This window comes from Bos grunniens, chromosome 11, assembly GCF_055505025.1.
Source record: "Bos grunniens cultivar Pamir isolate PY7600 chromosome 11, Bosgru_T2T1.0, whole genome shotgun sequence".
In the NCBI taxonomy this organism is placed as follows: Eukaryota; Metazoa; Chordata; class Mammalia; order Artiodactyla; family Bovidae; genus Bos; species Bos grunniens.
In genome coordinates, this window is record NC_141175.1 from 9,165,614 (window position 1) to 9,183,776 (window position 18,163).

Here is an 18,163-nt window from a genome sequence, read left to right on the forward strand (position 1 = left end):
CGCTCCGCCCTGATCGAGGAGGCGGGCCCAGATGGGCGACGGACCAATCCGAGCGCCAAGAGGTGCCTCGGCCTCCCGCGAGTCCCGCCCCACGCCGCCATCCGCCAATCACGCCCCGCGGCCGCCCCACCGGGCGGCCCAATCGTGGGCGGGCTGAGCCACCGGCGCCCCGCCCCTCCCGCGCTCGGCAGAGGCTCCGCGGGCGGCCGCACGGGGGTCTCGGCATTCTCCCAGCGGCTCCGCGCAGCGTCTGGCTCGGGAGGCGGCGTCGGGAGCGCGGGCGGCAGCGCTCCTGTTCGTGGGGTGCGGGCCAGAGGCGGCGGGTGAGGCGGGCGCCACCGGCCGGCCGGAAGGGCGCCTCAGCTCCGCCAGGGACCGCGGCGCGGGACCCAGGACCAAAGAGGAGGCGGCGCCCCTGCTGCCTGGAGCCCGGCCGGCTGCCCACCGGGAGGGGGCCGTGGCCGGACGTTCCCGGCCCAGAGCTCCCCGAAGCACCTCCCGGAGAGAGGGGGCCTCCCCGCCCCCCGCAGCGCTCTCGACCGCCCCCTGGGGGTGCCCTCGGCCTCCCGGGACTCACCTGCGCCGCTGCCTGGCACCCAGGTGCGGGGGCGTGGGCGCCACCCCCGGCCGCCAGCGGGGCGGGGGCGGGGCCGCCCTCGGCCCTCAACCCTCAACCGGGCCGCCCGTCGCCTTCAGTCTCACCGGTCCGCCCGCCGCGCCTGGTCGCGCGGCGTGAGCTCTCCGGGGACCGCAGCTCTCGGGATGCTGTCCGCCAGCACGGCCGCTCGCGCGCCGCCCGCCATCCCTGCCCTTGACTCCTGGACCATGCCCCAATGTTTACATGGCCGGTGAAGCCCCCGGCCACTCGGAACCCGTCCAAGCCCCAGCTCCCTGAGGGTGAAGCCTGCCGGCCTGCGAACTGGACTGGTCGTTCGGACCCGGGGCTTCCGGACTCAGCTCCCCATCAGCTCTGCTGCCTCAACCACCATCTGGGCGGGATCCGGCTCCGGTGTTTTGAGGAGGGGGTGTGGTGGTAGGGAAAAGAACCCTGGGGATTTCTGGTTCCCCCTGCTTTTTTTTTTTTTTTTTGGCCTTCGGGGCTTCAGACTCAGGGAACTCGCTCATGGCTTTCTTGATGAAGAAGAAGAAATTCAAATTCCAAACCACTTTCACCCTGGAGGAGCTGACTGCAGTCCCCTTCGTGAATGGGGTTCTCTTCTGCAAGGTCCGGCTGCTGGATGGCGGGGACTTTGTCAGTTTGTCATCAAGGTAGGAGCTGGGGCAGTCTTGCCTGCATGCGGGGTGGGCGCAAAGAGGGGTGCAAAGCGGGGTTTGAGGAGCTAAATCTAGCCACTTGGCAGGTGTGGAAGTGCCCCTTGGGGCCCACAGGAGTCCTGGAGATTATGCGTGTCTGGGGCAGATTTGCACAAGGCAGGACTGAGTGATCTGGGAGGTCTGGGCCTGAGGGACTGGCAGGGTGCGGGGCACCCACCTGCAGGTGACCAGATGGATACCTGGTTGGGGGGGGGGTGTCTGTTCTTTGAGCCCCCGCTCGGGGCCTTGCACACATACAGCCCACAGTAGGCCCATTCTGCAGACTTGCAGGCAGAGCCCAGCGGAGTTTGGCCTTGAAGGGCTGAGAAGGGGAGAGTATTCCAGGGCATCTTGCACCCAGCTGGCCGCTCAGGCTGTCATATGATTTAGAGCCCTTGCCAGCCACAGGTTCCCTGGCACTCCCTGACGCCCGGGAAGGTCCGGCCCCCGGGCACTCCGTGTCTGGCTGGAGGGTGGGGGCTGGATTTTGACCCGCCCAGCCCCCTCCGAGTGACCGTCCTCTTCTGGCTGGAGCTGGACTGCTTTGCATTGCAAATGCCCTTGTCACGGAGGCTGCTGCCCTCGCTGAAAGAAAGAAGCTCGGTCAAGTTTAGTTTTGTGTTCTTCCCAATCCTGCAGTCCCAGCTGCCCAGCTTGTTGCTGAGAGTGGCCCGAGTTCCCAAGCTGTGCCCACTGCCCGGCACCCCCCCGCTCCGTGGGTCACATCGTCCTGGAGTGTGACAGATGGGAGTTGGAGTCTCAGCTCGGCCACTTTCTGGGCCCAGTTACAGGTCTCTCGGTCCCAGTTGTGGAGAAGTTTCAGCAGAGAGAACGTGGTCCAGGGCCTGTGATTCATTGGCTGGGCTGCCCCTTCGCTCCTCAGGCCTCCTTGTGAGCACAATTAGCTGGGGCTGCCCCATAGTTGTGAGATGGGGTTGCCTGTTACAGGTGGAGAAACTGAGGCCCCAAAAAGAGGAAGTAAGTGGTCTGCCAGGGACCCCACAGGAGGCAGTTGTCGACTAAACTCGGCCTGTTTGGAGACTTATTGGATGAATCTGGTGGTCCAATGTTCCGCTGGGAGGAGAGAGAGGAGGCCTATAGCCTAACCCAGATTTAGGAACCTCCGGTGTGGAACGGGGCGGAGCGCGCCTTCTCTGTGCACTTGGGCCCGGTCGCTGGGGCTGGGAGCTGCTTATCTGAGGAATTCAGACAAGGGCTGCCCTTTGCTGTGGGGGTGGGAGCCTGTGATCCCGCCGGCCACACACACAGCAGCCCAACCTTTCTGGTAAAGAGAATGCTCAGAGCTGGGGCCTGGGGTGTCGGCCCCTCACTGGCTGGGTGACCTAGGGCAAGCTACCTAACCTCTCTGATTCCAGAGACCAGCAAGTTAAGTTATTGGTCCTTTGTACCCTATTTTACTAGTACCTCTCACTTAACCCTTTGATTATGCCATGGAGCAGAGTGGAGGTTGGTTGGTGGGGGGTGCCCTGTAAGATTATTCCCATTTTATAGAGGTGGAAACTGAGGCTCGGAGAAGGAGTAATTTGCCTGTGTTATGGCAGCAGAGGCCAGATTCAAACTCAGGATGCGCTTTTAGCCACTACCGTGTTCTACCTTTGCGCCTTAAGTTTCTTTTTCTGTGAAATGGGAGGTCATACCCACTACTACAGTTGTGACGGGGAATGGATAATGTATGTGCCACGTCTGGCCAGGCAAATCGTTGCAGCCGCTGCGTTACTATGGTAGAGGGGTCCAGACCCCAGGCCCCTCCTCCATCTTGGGGGTACCAGCTGGAGTCAGCAGTGGGGGGCTCTCATCTGAGCTGAGGGTTGTGGGCACAGTCTTGGATTCTACTGAGAAGTCAGTATTCAGCCCCAGGCTAAAGTCTCAGCTGGGCTTCCCAGGCCCTGGGGCCCCTGCCACCCTACCTGTCAGCCTTTCCATTGCCCCAAACCTGCCCCCTCATGCGGGAAAGTCTGAAAAATTCCAGATCTCAGCCTGCAGCATCTGGATTTCTCCTCTCTCTCCCCTTCTTCCCTCTTGGCCACGGGCCATGGATTCCCTAAACCCGGCTGAGTCTCGACAGCCTTTGCCAACCCTCACCCTGGATGAAAGCTGAGTGGGATGAGGAGGGAAGAGCTGGCACTGAACCCCATACAGCTAGGCACGAAGTGGGCTCTGGGTACCTGTTCGCTGCTGGGCAGGTGTGGCTGGAGGGAACAGACATGTTGGGACCTGAGGCTGCTTAGAGGCGCTTTGGCGTTTTCTCAGGAGATGAGGGCTCCTAGGTTCCTACCTCATCCACTCCCCTTCCACTCACCCTGGTCTGCAGCCTGGGAGCCCCTCCTCACAGCGCCCCTCACTCTGCCCAGAGGGCCAAAGCCCCATTGTTTTGGAGTTGGGGTGGGGTCAGGGGTATGAGACCTGCTTAGGTGGTCGGTGTACTGCCCCAACCTCAGGGATCCCTGATGTGGTCCAGAAAGCAGGGGTAGTGGCAGCATGGGAGGTGTCTGAGTGAAGCAGGCCTGAGGCCCCACTCCTGCAGCAACCACACTTCTAGCTTAGAGTGTTTCCCTGTGTGTTGGGTGCCATGGCAACAGCCGGGTACACAGCTCCAGCCTGACCCAATTTGAGCAGGTAGAACAGGTGGTTCATTGCACTGTTTCCCCAGCCTCACCTCTCTGAGGCCTCCTTACGAACCGTGATCCTCATGGTTACCAGGTTCTGTGCTGCGTGCCACGCCGAGTGTTTCTGCACACAGAGTGTCTGTTAATCCTCTCGGCCATCCGGAGGCGTCACCTGGCTAGAAATGCAATTGCAAAAATAACCATTTTATCATTAGGGTTTAAGCTACCTTCGATTGGGCACTGTGAGACGTCAGGGACCCACTAAACACCTAGAATGTGTGATCTGCTGAGTCCTTAAACCCCACCCGTGAGCTGATGAGGAAATTGGGATCAAGAGACCTAAAGTGGTATACCCGCATCACCTCGCTGGGGCCTGGCAGAGCTGTGATCTAGACTTGGTGGCGGAGGGCCAGAAGCAGCTGCAGGCCCGTGTGATGTCCCCAGACCTTGGAAGGAGGTTCTTTCCCGTGGGCTGGGTGCAACAGGGAAATCCAGATTGGGATCGCTTCGAGGCACTGGGCTCGATCTAGTGAGATCTGAGGAAAAGGGGCCTCGGGGCTGCAGGTGGGTATGGGGCCGACGTCGTTGCTGTGAACTCAGTGCCAGGTGCGGGCTGGCACTGGGGCACAGTGGGCATTTGCCGAGGTCTCTGCCCAGAGGCCTTCTAAGCAGATGCATCCGAATGGCATCTGGGAGGCTTTCCCAGGGGTCCCAGGAGGGACGCATCCCAGCCAAGACTTGTGAGCCGGGAAGCCGCGGGCCAGGTCGTGGTCTCCCCAGGGCAGGCCAGGCGCAGGCTTCCAGCCTTGAGCCAATCTGTCTTTCAGGCTGGAGGAATCCCAAACATCCTGAGAGGTCTGTGCGCCCGGCTGGCACCGGGCCTGCGGCCTGCCCCGTGCACGTGTCTGGTGGTGGGAGGGAACGAGAGGGAGGCGCGGATCTACCGGACAGCAAGGCCTCTGTGGAGGGGACAGGCAGAGCGAGCCTCCTGGGCCAGTGAAGTTACTACTCGTTCAGGGTCATCTCGTAGGAGGAGCTCATGGCACACTCTGGTTGGCCCTGACCTCTTCCCGGGTGCCTCAGAGCCCCTCTTTGCATGAAGGGGCAGGCTGGGCCAGGGAGAGACCAGGGGCTCTTCCTGCTCTGGACCTGGTGCCAGGCTGTCTACAAACAGACACGTGACTTGGGTGGGCTCCCACCCTGTACTTTCTTCTGTGACCGCTTTCAGTTTTCAGTGATTTCTTCAGTGGGGTTTTCACCGGGGCAACCTTTTGAAAGGGGGCACGCCTGCTCACAAGACGGACGCTGCCTTCCTTCCGCGGGCCTGGCCATGAGCAGGCCGGGATGGAAGCCCTCTGAGGATTGCTTGGCATTTGGAGAGGTCTGAAGAAGAGTCTTGGACAGGTCAGCTCTGCAGCTGGAGGCCGCGGGCCCGGGGAAGCCAGGCCTTTTACACATACACCTCAGGCTTGGTGGGGCCTCGCCCTTCCTCCATGGAAAAGGCTGCAGACGCCTCTCGAACCTGCTGGCCCACACGGCAGGCTCTCCCGCACATCTTGGTCTGGAGATGGACTCACGGTTCTGTCTCTTGGGCCCAAGGGAACAGGGATGTGGGGGTGCAATGGGACCCCGAGGTAGGCGGGGCCACCACTTCCTTTCACAGACCGGGCAGGGAGGGCAGAGGAGGAGGCCGGCAGGCCCGGGTCCCTACTCCACATTTACTGAGCACCCTCTTGGACCCGGGCTTCAAGAAGTGACCGGGAGCAGAGAGCCCGGCTCCCGGGGGGTTCCCCATGGCAGGGGCGTGGGGGACAGTGCGTCTGCGGGCCTCACAGACTTCACAGCCAGGCACACCTGGGAAGGGTCCTCCCAGGACCAACTCGGGAAGCCTTTCTATTCGGTCATCTGTCTGCTTGACAGATGTCGACTGGGCACCCACCCCAGGCTGGACATGGTCCTTGCCCTCATGGAGCTTATGCTGGGGTTTTGTTGCCCTGTACAGGGGTCTAACAGGTTTTGACAGCATAAAAAGGAAAAAAAATCTTTTAAATCAGTGCATCTGGTGACCGTGTCACGTGACAGCGTCTGGCCCAAGCTGCCTCTTCCGTGGGCTGCCTGCTCTGGGCTCCTCCTGACCCCTCCTCACACCCTTGGGTCCCTGGTGGTGATCTGCCTGGTCCCCAGGGCCCCTGTGGGAGGCCTTCAATGGGCAAGCTGGGGCCTGAGGAGGCGGGCACTGGTAGTGAGACGTCTTGCTGGCACCCGGGTAGTGGCTTCAGGCCAGTTGTGGGCTCCCCTGGGGTCAGACTGCGGCTGGTGCGCTTGATGAGGCCTGAAGCCGTCCAGCCTGTTGCCTGGCCTTGGTGTCTGCTCCCGGGGCCCGGCCTCTGCCGCCAGCTGGCCGCACCATTGGCAGGTGCCACCCTGGCAACCCCGGCCACATGCCTGCCTGCCAGCCTGGCAGTGGCAGAGCCCTGACCTGAGGTGATAGGGCCCCATGGAGCCGGGGCTGTTCCCCGAGGCCTGTGCCTCACATGGAGCTCAGTTCTGGGAAGCTCTCTGGCCCGGGATTTGCAGCAGTGTCCACACCGTGTGTCTGAGGGCCTGGAGAGGCTTTAAACTCTGCTTGCTCAGTACTTGGAAGTCCTGACTTGCATTCTGGAAGCCCTGTCTGGGCTGCTGGCGTATCTGCCCATGGATCCTGGGAGCTTGGGGACTTGTTGTGTGCAGTCTGGTGACCCTGCAGTCGCTAGCCTGCTGCTGAAATGAGCAGTATATCACCCATGGCAACCAATATAGATTTATCCTCATCTCATCGCACAGCCCCGGAAGGTCTGAGCAGGGGAGAGATGTCAGATTCACTTAGAACGAGACCTGGAAGTGATGTGGGCCGCGGACAACGGCTTTCACTCTTCATTATCCACCTGGCCTGGCAAGTGCTAGGGCTTCTGGGGACACCAGACCTGCCCCCAGGGCCTCAGTGTGCTCTGTGACCCCAGGGCTGTCCCCCTGCCCCCAGGCCTTCCAGCTCTCCATGAGGTCGCACACTGTGCCGTTGGTGGCCTTGGTGAGGCCTAAAGTCACCCAGCCCGTGGCCCGGCCTTGGTGTCTGCTTGGGGCAGTCGTTGCAAACCCTCAGCCTCTGCTCTGAGCTGCTTTTGGTGCCCAGGCTTGGAATAGACAGTTCTCAGATGCAGGCCTGGAACCATCGGCCCCTCCATCTGCCCAAATGTCAGTGGGGAGTGGCCAGCCTACGGTTGGGAGAAAGGTGCCCTGCTGGAGGACGCACTGCCTGTTTGGTCCGGCTGGAGGCTTGTCCCCCCAACAGGCCCGGGGAGGACATACCCGTCCTCCTCTGCTTCTTGTCGCCTGTTCGACCCTGGGCATGGGCCTCAGCCCCCCAGCCTCAGGAGCTGCCCGCAGTGTTCTTGGGAGGACGCGGTGAGATAATGACCATCAGAGGTCCAGCTCCTCCCCAGCTGAGTCAAGGCGGTGGGCTGGATGGAGCCACCTTCAGTTGTCCCTCTGGCCGGGGAACTGCCCCAGGGGCCAGGACTGCCTGGGGTGCTGTCTCCGTCTCAGGATTCTAGGGATGGTGTGGGGAAGAGTTCCTTCCGGAGGGCCGGGAGCAGGTGGGCTCCCAAGTGTCTAAGAAGCTGGGCCTCACACTGGAATTCAGGGTCCCCAGTGTGGGGTCTCTGCACTTTCTCGCCTTTGCTGGCTTGAACCTGCTCTGTCTTGCGGGGCTTGGCTCCAAGCCAGGGAGAGCTGGAGTGCTCCCCTGGGTTGGGCTGGGCTAGTGGGGTGTGGGGGCTTCTCCACAGGAAGTGCAGAAGGAGGGAGGGGGCCTTCCGCACAGTCAGTTGTGTGACCCTCGCTGGGAGACAGAAGATTGCTCCCCGCCCGAAGTAGAGGGCAGACTCTGTCGGGGCCGGGGGAGCAGGGGGCGATGCCAAGGTCCCTGGGAGGCCCCCGGACTGCCTGACTTCACCCCACCTTACTCCTCTAGCTGTTTGCTTCTGCAGCTGCCCTGTCCTCAGACTCCATTTTCCCGCTTTACGTGGCCAAACTCCTGCTCAGCCCAAGAGCGCCTTCCCCTGCAAGGCCTTCCCTGGCCCCACTTTTGGCCTTGTGCACCCTGGTGGACCATGCCTCTTAGCTCCAGCCCCAGACTTGGCGTGGCCTCTGTTGCATTTTAGTCCTGGGGCCTTGTGCCAAGGGCAGGCACTGGCGTGGGCCTGGGACGTTTCTCCCTTGGCCCTGAACCAGCGTGGGCGCTGATGGTGATGGACCAAGTGCCAGTCACCGCCAGCTGCCTGAACCCAGGCCCTCCCCACCCTGGTGCCAGGGGTATCAGCATGTGTCAGGAGCAGCCCTCGCCGCCTACCGGGCAGCTGGGCACTGCCTTGGGGCTCAGAGGCTGCAATTGAGAGGCAGCTGGGGGCACCGGTGGGTTGTGTTGGGTGTGGAGACGGGGGCTGCTCCTCGCGGGGTGGGGAGGAGGTAGAGGCTGGTCCCTGCCCCAGCGTCTGCCCTTGGACCTTGGCAACTACCCTCTGACTCTGTAACCACAGCCAACAGCCTTGTCCGCCTTGTCTGCTCTGGGCTTCCTCATCCATCCAGCAGGGCAGAGGGTGCTCAGGAAGGGGGTAGGAGGGCTTTCTAGATCAGGGCTTACCTGCCTAGCACAGGGCCAGGCACGGGGCAGCTGAAACCAGACTAAACCTGCCAAGAGGGTTGGCGGTGCATGCCTGGCGCCTGGGAGGCCGCCGGGGAAGGCAGAAGTCTGGATCCTTCTCGCACGCAAAGGCACCCTTACCTCCCACCACTTCCTCTGCGAGAGCACCCCCACCCCCAGTCCCCCAGGACGAGTTCCTGAGCACCTTCTGGGTGTGGGGGGGCCCGTGCTGCCTCCTGGGGTTACTGCCCTGCCCCCCTGCTGTGTCCCGCCCCAGGCAGAATGCTGGGCTTGGGAGTTTGGGGAGCCATGGGCAAGGGGCCATGAAAAGACGTGAATCAGAGCTGTATTGTAGAACCCCCAGGGGCAGCCATGGGCTTGATCGCTTGGGACTCCAGGTGGCAGGAGGTGAGGCGGCATCAGCTGATAGGAGCGGTTTCCCACCTCTGTCATCATGGAATGATTAAAAACCAAACTCCCAGCCAGCCACGCAGCAGCCGTTGCCACTCACAACAAGTATAGTGCGGCAAACAACACTGAGGGAAGGAAGCCAGACCCAAGAGCATGCCGTGCCGGGCCAGTTATATAAAGTTCAAAAGCATTCTGATTAAAGCCACCCATCCTGATAGGAGTCAGGATAATGCTGGCTTGGGTTGTAGGGGGGAGGTCGTGTCTGGAGAAGACTTCTGGGACCTGTGAGGTCCTGCTTCTTAGGTGGCTGGTTACTCAGGATTGCTGTGAGAGCCTGCCAGCTGTGCCCCGGCGTGTGCACGTGTCTGTGTTGAGAAGCGGCCTGGGCATGCCCACCCTTTTGATCAGGCCGGGCACCTGTGAGCCTGGTGGGGGGGCTGGGGGGGATCCTCTGGTCTTTCCAGGGTCTTTTTGGCTGGGCGGCCTGAACCATCCCTGCCCGAGCCCAATAAGCATCAGTTATGAGCCATAACTCCTCCTGGCAGCTGCCAACAGTCTTCTCTGGCTGGGGATTTTTCCTTCCGCCTCTTGAAACCCTGGCAGGGTCGGCTGGGTGTGGGCCTTGGCGGTTCAGATGGAGGGTGGGCTCCCAAGGCTGCCAGACCACCGGATCTCTCTGAGCCTTGCTTTGCTCTTCTGTGAAATGGGGCGATGAGCTCCTTCCTGGTGCTTGGATTAAGTGGGTCATCCACCCTCCCCTGTCCCCATTACGTACGCAGCAGAAACCCTGGCACCGAGTCAGGGCCCTGGAAAGGCTGGCAGTGGTGGCTGTCAGTCCAGGGCTGTTATTGGAGGGGATCCAGGGGTGGGAGCAGGAAGGAAGGGTTCACCTTGCTCCCTCTCTCCCCTTAATTGTTTCTCTTTCTCTCTTCCTGTGCTTCACCCCCTTCAGCAAACATTTGCGATTAGAGCCAGGCTCCTGCCCTGGGCACTGGGCCCAGCAGTGGCGGAGACAGCCATGGCCCCTGACCCAGCGCCCCTGAGCTAGGGGAGGACCATTGGATACATCAGCTCTCCCGGAAGTGCTGAGCACGGGGCGAGAGGGGTGGCATCAGCCACTCCCGCCCGCTCTGGCCCTGACCCTTGTCTTCTCTGGGGGTGGGTCTTTGACTGGGTATTGCCCCTGCATGCAAGAGGAGGCCTGACCCAGGGACCAGGAGCAGTGGGACCACCTGGGGGCAGATCCAGAGGTGGTGATGACCTCTCACTCCTCGAAGACCACCGAAAGCTAGAGTACATGTCCTGACCACAGCTGGAGGCCACTTTCCTGGAGGTGGAAATCTCAGCACAAGAAGGGTCTAGGGCTCCTTATTGGGAGCCGGACTGTGGATGTCACTGATCTAGTCATCAGAGACCTACTGAGTGCTCCCTGCGCCAGGTGCCATCCTTAGGATGTGAGAAGCATCAGTGAGTGAAACAGAGGCCCTGCCTCCAAGACGCCTGCACTCTGAGATATAGAAGCTTCCTTCCGTTTTCTTTCTTTTTTTTTTGATCACAGTGTGCAGCATGTGGGATCTTAGTTCCCTGAGCAGGGATTGAACCCGTGTCCCCTGCGTTGGAAGTGTAGGGTCTTGACCACTGGGACTACCAGGGAAGTCCTTCGTTTTCACCATACGTAGACCCAGAAGGGGAAGTAATGTGTCTGTAGTAGTTTTGAGGAGGGTGCTTTCAGGAAAGGCTCTGGGGCTGGGTAGAGGCTCAGAGGACAGGGACATCCCTGTGATTCACTCGAGTCCAGCTCTTCACGGAACTGAACTCCAGAGTTGGGGATTCCTCCCTCCTGTTTCTTCCCTTCCGTGGGTGACTCAGTCTCCACCCAGGTGTGAGTCAGCCAGGAGCGGCCTGAGCATGCCTGGGCTACCTGCCAGTCCGCCTTCCGGGATGTCCAAGCCAGGTTCAAAGTCTGGGGAAATGTCCCGGAGCATACATGTCCTGGGGTGGGGAAGCAGGGCCTCCATCAGGGGCCCTGCACGCCTGTCTTCTTGTGGACCATCTGTCTCAGTTACTTCTGATGGTAATGGACATGTCCCCTTTTGTGTGTGTGAACTCTGGTGTGTGCCAGGCCCTGCTCTCTCATTCAGCCTCTTAGCAAACCTGTGAGACAGGGCAGTGACTGAGGTCCAGAGAGGTCACGTGTCCAGTGGGGGGGCAGATCCAGGCCTTGGGCCCCAGTCTGTCTGCCTCCTGCACCCTTGTCTTGTGAACGGTCCTGCTGGGGATCTCAGGGGCTCAGGAAGGGAACCCCCACCACCACCGCCCACATATAGCTGACCCTTTCAGTCAGTTCAGTTCAGTTGTTCAGTAGTGTCCGACTCTTTGCGACCCCATGAATCATAGCACACCAGGCCTCCCTGTCCATCACCAACTCCTGGAGTTCAGTCAAACTCATGTCCATTGAGTCAGTGATGCCATCCAGCCATCTCATCCTCTGTCGTCCCCTTCTCCTCCTGCCCCCAGTCCCTCCCAGCATCAGAGTCTTTTCCAGTGAGTCAACTCTTCGTGTGAGGTGGCCAAAGTATTAGAGTTTCAGCTTCAGCATCAGTCCTTCCAATGAACACCCAGGACTGATATCCTTTAGGATGTACTGGTTGCATCTCCTTGCAGTCCAAGGGACTCTCAAGAGCCTTCTCCAACACCACAGTTCAAAAGCATCAATTCTTCGGCGCTCAGCTTTCTTCACAGTCCAACTCTCACATCCATACATGACCACAGGAAAAACCATAGCCTTGACTAGACAGACCTTTGTTGGCAAAGTAATATCTCTGCTTTTCAATATGCTATCTAGGTTGGTCATAACTTTCCTTTAAAGGAGTAAGCGTCTTTTAATTTCATGGCTGCAGTCACCATCTGCAGTGAATTTGGAGCCCCCAAAAATAAAGTCTGACACTGTTTCCACTGTTTCCCCATCTATTTCCTATGAAATGATGGGACCAGATGCCACGATCTTCGTTTTCTGAATGTTGAGCTTTAAGCCAACTTTTTCACTCTCCTCTTTCACTTTCATCAAGAGGCTTTTTAGTTCCTCTTCACTTTCTGCCATAAGGGTGGTGTCATCTGCATATCTGAGGTTATTGATATTTCTCCCGGCAATCTTGATTCCAGCTTGTGCTTCTTCAAGCCCAACGTTTCTCATGATGTACTCTGCATAGAAGTTAAATAAGCTGACCCTTTAGCTCTGTTTTTTTACAGTTGAGGGTTCTGAGGGAGGGAAAGTTGCTACTCTAGCCCAGCTGTGGATTCTTGCTTTGAATTTCGAGGGCCTGGGCCTGGTTTGAGATTCCAAGATGAGACAGCTGTGGGTTCAGACCAGATCTCCCGGCCACACCTGGGGTAGGTAGCTTCTGTGCCTTGAATCTCAGTTTCCCTGCCTGTGATGTGGGGATGATGGTTCCTACCTCCCAGGCTTAGGGTGTGGACTCCAGGAGGTCAGGCAGGGAGAGCTGTCAGTTCAGCGCCCGATAAGTAGGCAGGAAGCTGACATGAACTCCTCCAGGAACATTTCCCCACTCTCCCTTCCACCCTGGATTGACGAGGTTTGGTCCCCAACACCAGCAGGTCTTGCTTAATAGGTTTGGCCCAGGGTCATGCCCCACTGACCATGCATTCTGACCTCGTGTGACCACACCTCCTTTAGGGTAAGACTGGTCTCAAGACTGCCTCTTCTCTAGTATTGAGATTCATGAAGGGTCAGCCCGCAAAGCTCAGGAATGTTGACGATGCTCCTGAGAACAGCTCTTCTGTCTGGGAGCATTTTCCCAGCAATCCTGCATGGCAGGGGATAGGGGTGGGCTCCTGAGGTAGGGCTTGGGGGTGCAGTTCATTCCTCACCTTTTGAGTGACCTGTGGACTCCCTGAGTGTACGTTTGCTCATCTGTGAAGTGGGTGGTGGCTGTGCCTGCAGAGGGTTCATGCTTGAGCAGCCCCTGGCACGAGGCAGAGTACTCCGGAAACGAGCTGGGCTGGGCCACACTTAGTCGGGGGGGCACCTTCACCCAGGTGCCTGTGTTTGGACCATTCCTGGGTCAAAGCCAGCAAGTTTACTTTGGATCCCTTCCAACAGCCTGCTGTCCTCTTGGGCTCTAAGAGCAAGAGGGAGTGGCCTGTTGCGTCTGCTGAGAATCGCATCCCTGCATGTTCACCTGGGAGCTGCCGAGCTGCCTGCAGAGCCTGCCTCCGGGTACGGGCAAGTCTGGAGGGCAAAGCTGGGAGGCAGTGTGCCCGTGTCTGTAAAATGGAGAGGCCAGCACCTGCCCACTTTGTTTTATAAATTGTTTTAATTATTTGGTTGCGTCAGGTCATGTGGGCTTCCCAGTTGGCGTGGATTCGATCCCTGGGTCGGGAAGATCCTCCTGGAGTAGGAAATGGCAACCCAACTCCGGTATTCTGCCTGGAAAACCCCATAAACTGAGGAGCCTGGCGAACTCCAGTCCAGGGTAGCAAAGAATCAGACATGACTGAGCACACACGCACACTGGGTCATGTAGGATCTTTCGTTGTGGTGCTTGGGCTTAGTTGCTCCACAGCATGTGAGATCTTAGTTCCCAGATCAGGGATTGAACCCACATCCCCTGCTTTGCTAGGCGGATTCTTAACCACGGGACCACCAGGGAAGTCTCCACTTTGGGTTTTTTTGATCCAGCTCAAGGTTTCCGGGCTGGTGAGCGGCAGGATTCAAGGCCAGGGGCATCCGCCTGCAGAATCTCTTTCCTCCTGACCCTAATGCTTTCTCACCGCGCCAGAGTGGCCCGACTTCTAGGAACTTCTTGCTGCCTCGTTGCATCCCAGGAGGAGGGGCTGGCTGTGTCAGAACCACAACCAGCTGCTTCCCCCGCACAAGGCCCTGAATTCCTGGCAGGAGCGAGATGCTGCCTGGCTGCCGCGTGGGCCACGTCACTGGAATGGAGGCTCCACCGCCCTGCAGCCCCTGGACGGCCGCCTTGTCTGCTCCCCCGGGGTGGGCCCCTCCCCAGGCGACTGGACTCGCTGCTCTTCAGGGAAGCAAAGGCAGATGTTGTCGATTTAAATAATTTCCTTATGATTCTCTCGCCTCCCCTGGCCCCAGTCTGGGCTTCAACAGCCGGGAACCTTGATTGCATCACTGCGACCACTTGAAACCAGCCAAGGACAGGAGATCACAGAGCCTGAGTGGCTGGGAGTGCAGGCGGGATGCCGTGACTGCCTGGGGTGGGGGTGGGGGTGGGGGCGAGGGATTCACGTGATGGAGCCTTGCTCTGCTTATCTCTCCTCCTAGGGGCAGAAAGGGAGGGACCAGCCCTCCCAGGAACACAGGAGTACAGTGGGGCCGGGAGCCCGCAGGGTCCCACTCTGTGCTCACTGACGTGCGCTCTCTTAGCCGGGTGCCCAACTCCTGCCTCGGAATTAACCTGGGAGCTTTTCAAAAAGTCCAGTCCAGGGTCTGCAGCAGTGGTTCTCAACCCGGGATGTCTTTGCCTCCAGACAGTTGACAGTATCTGGGGACATATTTGGTTGTCACAGCTGGACTTGTGCTCGTGGTAGGATGCTGCTAAATGTCCTGTGATGCACAGGACACCCCCCCAAAAAACCCCGGAATGGTTTCAAACATCTGCAGCGCTGAAGTGGAGAAATCCTGCCGTGACAGAGTCTAGTTCTGGCGGGGCCCGGTAATCTTGGTTTGTGACAAACCAAAGGTTTTTCAGTGTTGATTCGAGTCTAAGAAGCTCTGTCCTCCCATGCCCCAGCACCCCCACTCGTAGACCGTGACCGTGGTGGAGCCGCTCGGCTCTCTGCTGGGCACAAGACAGACAAATGCTTGCAGCCAGCCTGGGAAGGTGAGGGACTGAGGCTGGGTCAGGCTGGAGCCCTTCTATGGCCCCACCCCCACCCCCACTGAGACCCTCTCAACTTTCCTGTGGTCTGTGCTGTGCCTTCACCCCAGATGGCCCCGATTTGGTCCCTATCTGCAAGGACCCTGTAGATGCGACAGCCTGTGGGCTGTAGCCAGCCTGAGGCCAGGAGGTAGCCCCCATAACACTGACCCCTTGTCAGCTGCTTGATGGAGACTGGGGGCAGTGCTAAGGCTCTGCTGCTGCTACTGCTAAGTCACTTCAGTCCTGTCCGACTCTGTGCGACCCCATAGACGGCAGCCCATCGGGCTCCACCATCCCTGGGATTCTCCAGGCAAGAAAACTGGAGTGGGTTGCCATTTCCTTCTCCAATGCATGAAAGTGAAAAGTGAAAGTGAAGTCGCTCAGTCGTGTCCGACTCTTAGCGACCCCATCAATTGCAGCCTAACAGGCTCCTCCATCCATGGGATTTTCCAAGCAAGAGTACTGCAGTGGGGTGCCATTGCCTTCTCCAGTTAGTTGCCTAGTTGCGTCCAACTCTTTGCAATCCCATAGATGCTAGGCTCCTCCATCCATGGGATTTTTCCAGGCAAGAGTACTGGAGTGAATTGCCATTGCTAAGGCTCTGGGATCTTACATTTTCTGGGCAGTGAGGCTGGTCTGGGCCAGGAGCTAGGGATGTGCCAGTGAGCCACCCTTGGGGAACCACGGAACCCCAACTCTGGGGGTAGGGGGCTCTTGCTGGGAGCCCCATATTTCTCCATCTGAAAGGCTAAGAATGGTGGCTCGCTTCCTGGCCTTTCAGTTGCTGGGAGCCTGGGAAGAAACATTTGCTCCACCCAGGTGTCCACTTTCCTTCCTGCTTTTGAGGGGCAACAGCATGGGGAAGAAGTGAAGGGGTGGCCTTGGGTCAGCCTCTGACCCTGTTCTGTCCCGCCTTGGTTGGGCTTCTTCTGCCCCTCCCTGGATCTCAGTTTCTTCATCTGTGAAATGGGGCCAACACTGGCACATGCCTCCTAGGATTGTGGTCGAAGACCATGCCCGTGTATACAAAACATGTGTCCTGTGGAACAGGCTCAGTGAGAGGGCTGGGTTTTACTGCTGGTTAAAGATGAGCCTGGAGGCAGGAGGACATTCTCGAACAAGAGTCCTGCTCTGTGCAGCTCTTGTTGTGAGCTCCGGGGAGGCAGTGCTGGCCGAGAGATGCCCTGTGCCCCCATCTGTGTGGGGCTGCAAAGGTGGTCGGCTGCCCTTCTCTTGGTCCCTGATACACGGTGGGACGGATGCTAGGATGACATAGTCACCACTCCCCCGCACCCCAGATTGGCAGAACTCTTTGTATCCCCCTTGGGCTGAGCAGAGGAGAAGGGAGCTGGACACAGCCCAGTGGGTCACCAGACAGCCCCACATGGTGGGTGGGATCACCCTTTCATAGATGCAGTCCCGGCTCCCAGTGACGGGCCTCCGGGTCACTCATGCACCTCGCCCTCACCTGCCTGGTCCCGCCCCCCCGGCCTCCTTCCTTCCAGGTGGTCCTGGGCTCTTCCCACCGCCTGGCCCGTCTCCCTGTGTCTTCGTCCAGCCAGCCCCAGCATTGAAGTCCCAGGTGTGGGGTCACTGCCCCCGACCCAGTCAGGCCCCTGATCTCTGCAGCTCGTTTGCAGCCCTTTCCCTTCCTAGGATGCTGGCAACAGTTGTCAAGTCACTCTTTGTGTAATTGGGCTTTGCTTGTGGCTCAACTGGTAAAGAATCTGTCTGCAGTGCAGGAGACCTGGGTTGGTTGGGAAGATCCCTGGAGAAGGGAAAGGCTGCCCACTCCAGTGTTCTGGCCTGGAGAAGTCCATGGACTCTATGGTCCGTGGGGTTGCAAAGAGTCGGACACGACTGACTTGCACTTGACTTTTGTGTAAGTGTGTCTCCCCACTGAGCTGGGGGCTCCTGAGGGTGTCTGCTCTGGTTGTGTACCCCCTGCCCGCGTGGGCCTGGCACCGAGCTGGCGCCCACAGGGAGGCTTTGTGGATGCGTAAGAGAGGCCCTGGTCAGGATCTGGGGCCAGGGGAGCTCTGAGGGAGACACCAGCCTGGTAGGGTGCTCTGCTCTATTTCAGGACAGCCCAGAAATAGCTGAATTCTGTCACTGCGAGGGCCACCGGCAGGCTGCGGTGGGTGGAGAGGCCTCGCCCTGCCTCTCTGGGGTTTGGACGTCTAATTGTATATCTTAAAGCTAAAAACGAAACTCCCCTGCAAACCCAGTCTCTGTAATTACCTGTCCCTGGCAGCGTGGACTCAAACCCTGAAACCCCAGGCGAGGGAGGTTCGGGGCCATCTTTGTCTCTTACAAGGGGCTGCCCAGTCCTGCCAGGAGGACGAGTGTTGGCCCAGGCCTTGAATCAGGTAGGTGGGCATCAAATCCTTTAGGCTTTTGACCAGCCCTTCTAACCTCACAGGGCTTCCCTGGTGGCTCAGACATGGTAAGGTATCTGCCTGCAATGTAGGAGACCCACGTTCAATCCCTGGGTTGGGAAGATCCCCTGGAGAAGGGAATGGCTACCCACTCCAGTATTCTTGCCTGGGAAATCCCATGGACAGAGGAACCTGGCGGGCTGTAGTCCATGGGGTCACAGAGGTGGACACAACTGAATGACTAACACTTTCACTGTTTTTCTAACCTCAGACACTTTTCTCATTTTTCAATTTCAAGTTCAATTACAGAAACAATTCTCAGAGAGACATGAAGACAGTGGCCCTGCAGTCCCTCACCCCACATTAGCCAGACCCGGCCCGAGCTCCCTCCTTCCTGCAGCCACTGTCCCTTCCTGACCCTTTGCAGGTGGAGCGGGCTGCTCAGTTTGGGAACCCACAGCCTAGGGCTCTCGATGGTGTCCTCTTTGGGTTTGGCTCCGTCATCTTTACATTCCAGTCCTCAGCCCGTTCTAAGCCACGTTAGCAGGGGAAGCAGGGTGGGTGAGAGGATGCACAGTCCTGTGAGTGTGTTATTTTTTTCCTTTTTAAAATTTTTTGACTGCACTGGATCTTAGTCACGGCCCTTAAACTCTTAGTCGCGGCACATGGGATCTAGTTCTCTGACCAGGGATCGAACCCAGGCCCCTGCACTGAGAGTATGGAGTCTTAGCCACCAGACACCAGGGAAGCCTCCCAGCCCTGTGTGTTCTTAATGAGCATCTTCTGGATGATTTTTCGTCATAGAAGCTCACTTGTAATTTTTTCATGCTCTCCCTGTTCCCCCAC

At 58.8% G+C, this 18,163-nt stretch overlaps 1 protein-coding gene across 2 annotated transcripts in view; it reads left to right on the forward strand.

The window, feature by feature from the left end:
* Window positions 1–180: 180 nt before the first annotated feature.
* EEIG1 (estrogen-induced osteoclastogenesis regulator 1) overlaps window positions 181–18,163 on the forward strand; it is a 36,837-nt gene continuing 18,854 nt past the window's right edge. The window contains exon 1 of one of the 2 annotated variants that reach the window (XM_086324958.1): window positions 181–1,269. In XM_086324958.1, the coding sequence (XP_086181084.1) occupies window positions 1,124–1,269 (146 nt within the window). In that variant the 5' untranslated portion in view covers window positions 181–1,123. The remainder of the gene's footprint in view (window positions 1,270–18,163) is intronic. The other variant, XM_086324957.1, reaches the window with a different exon arrangement.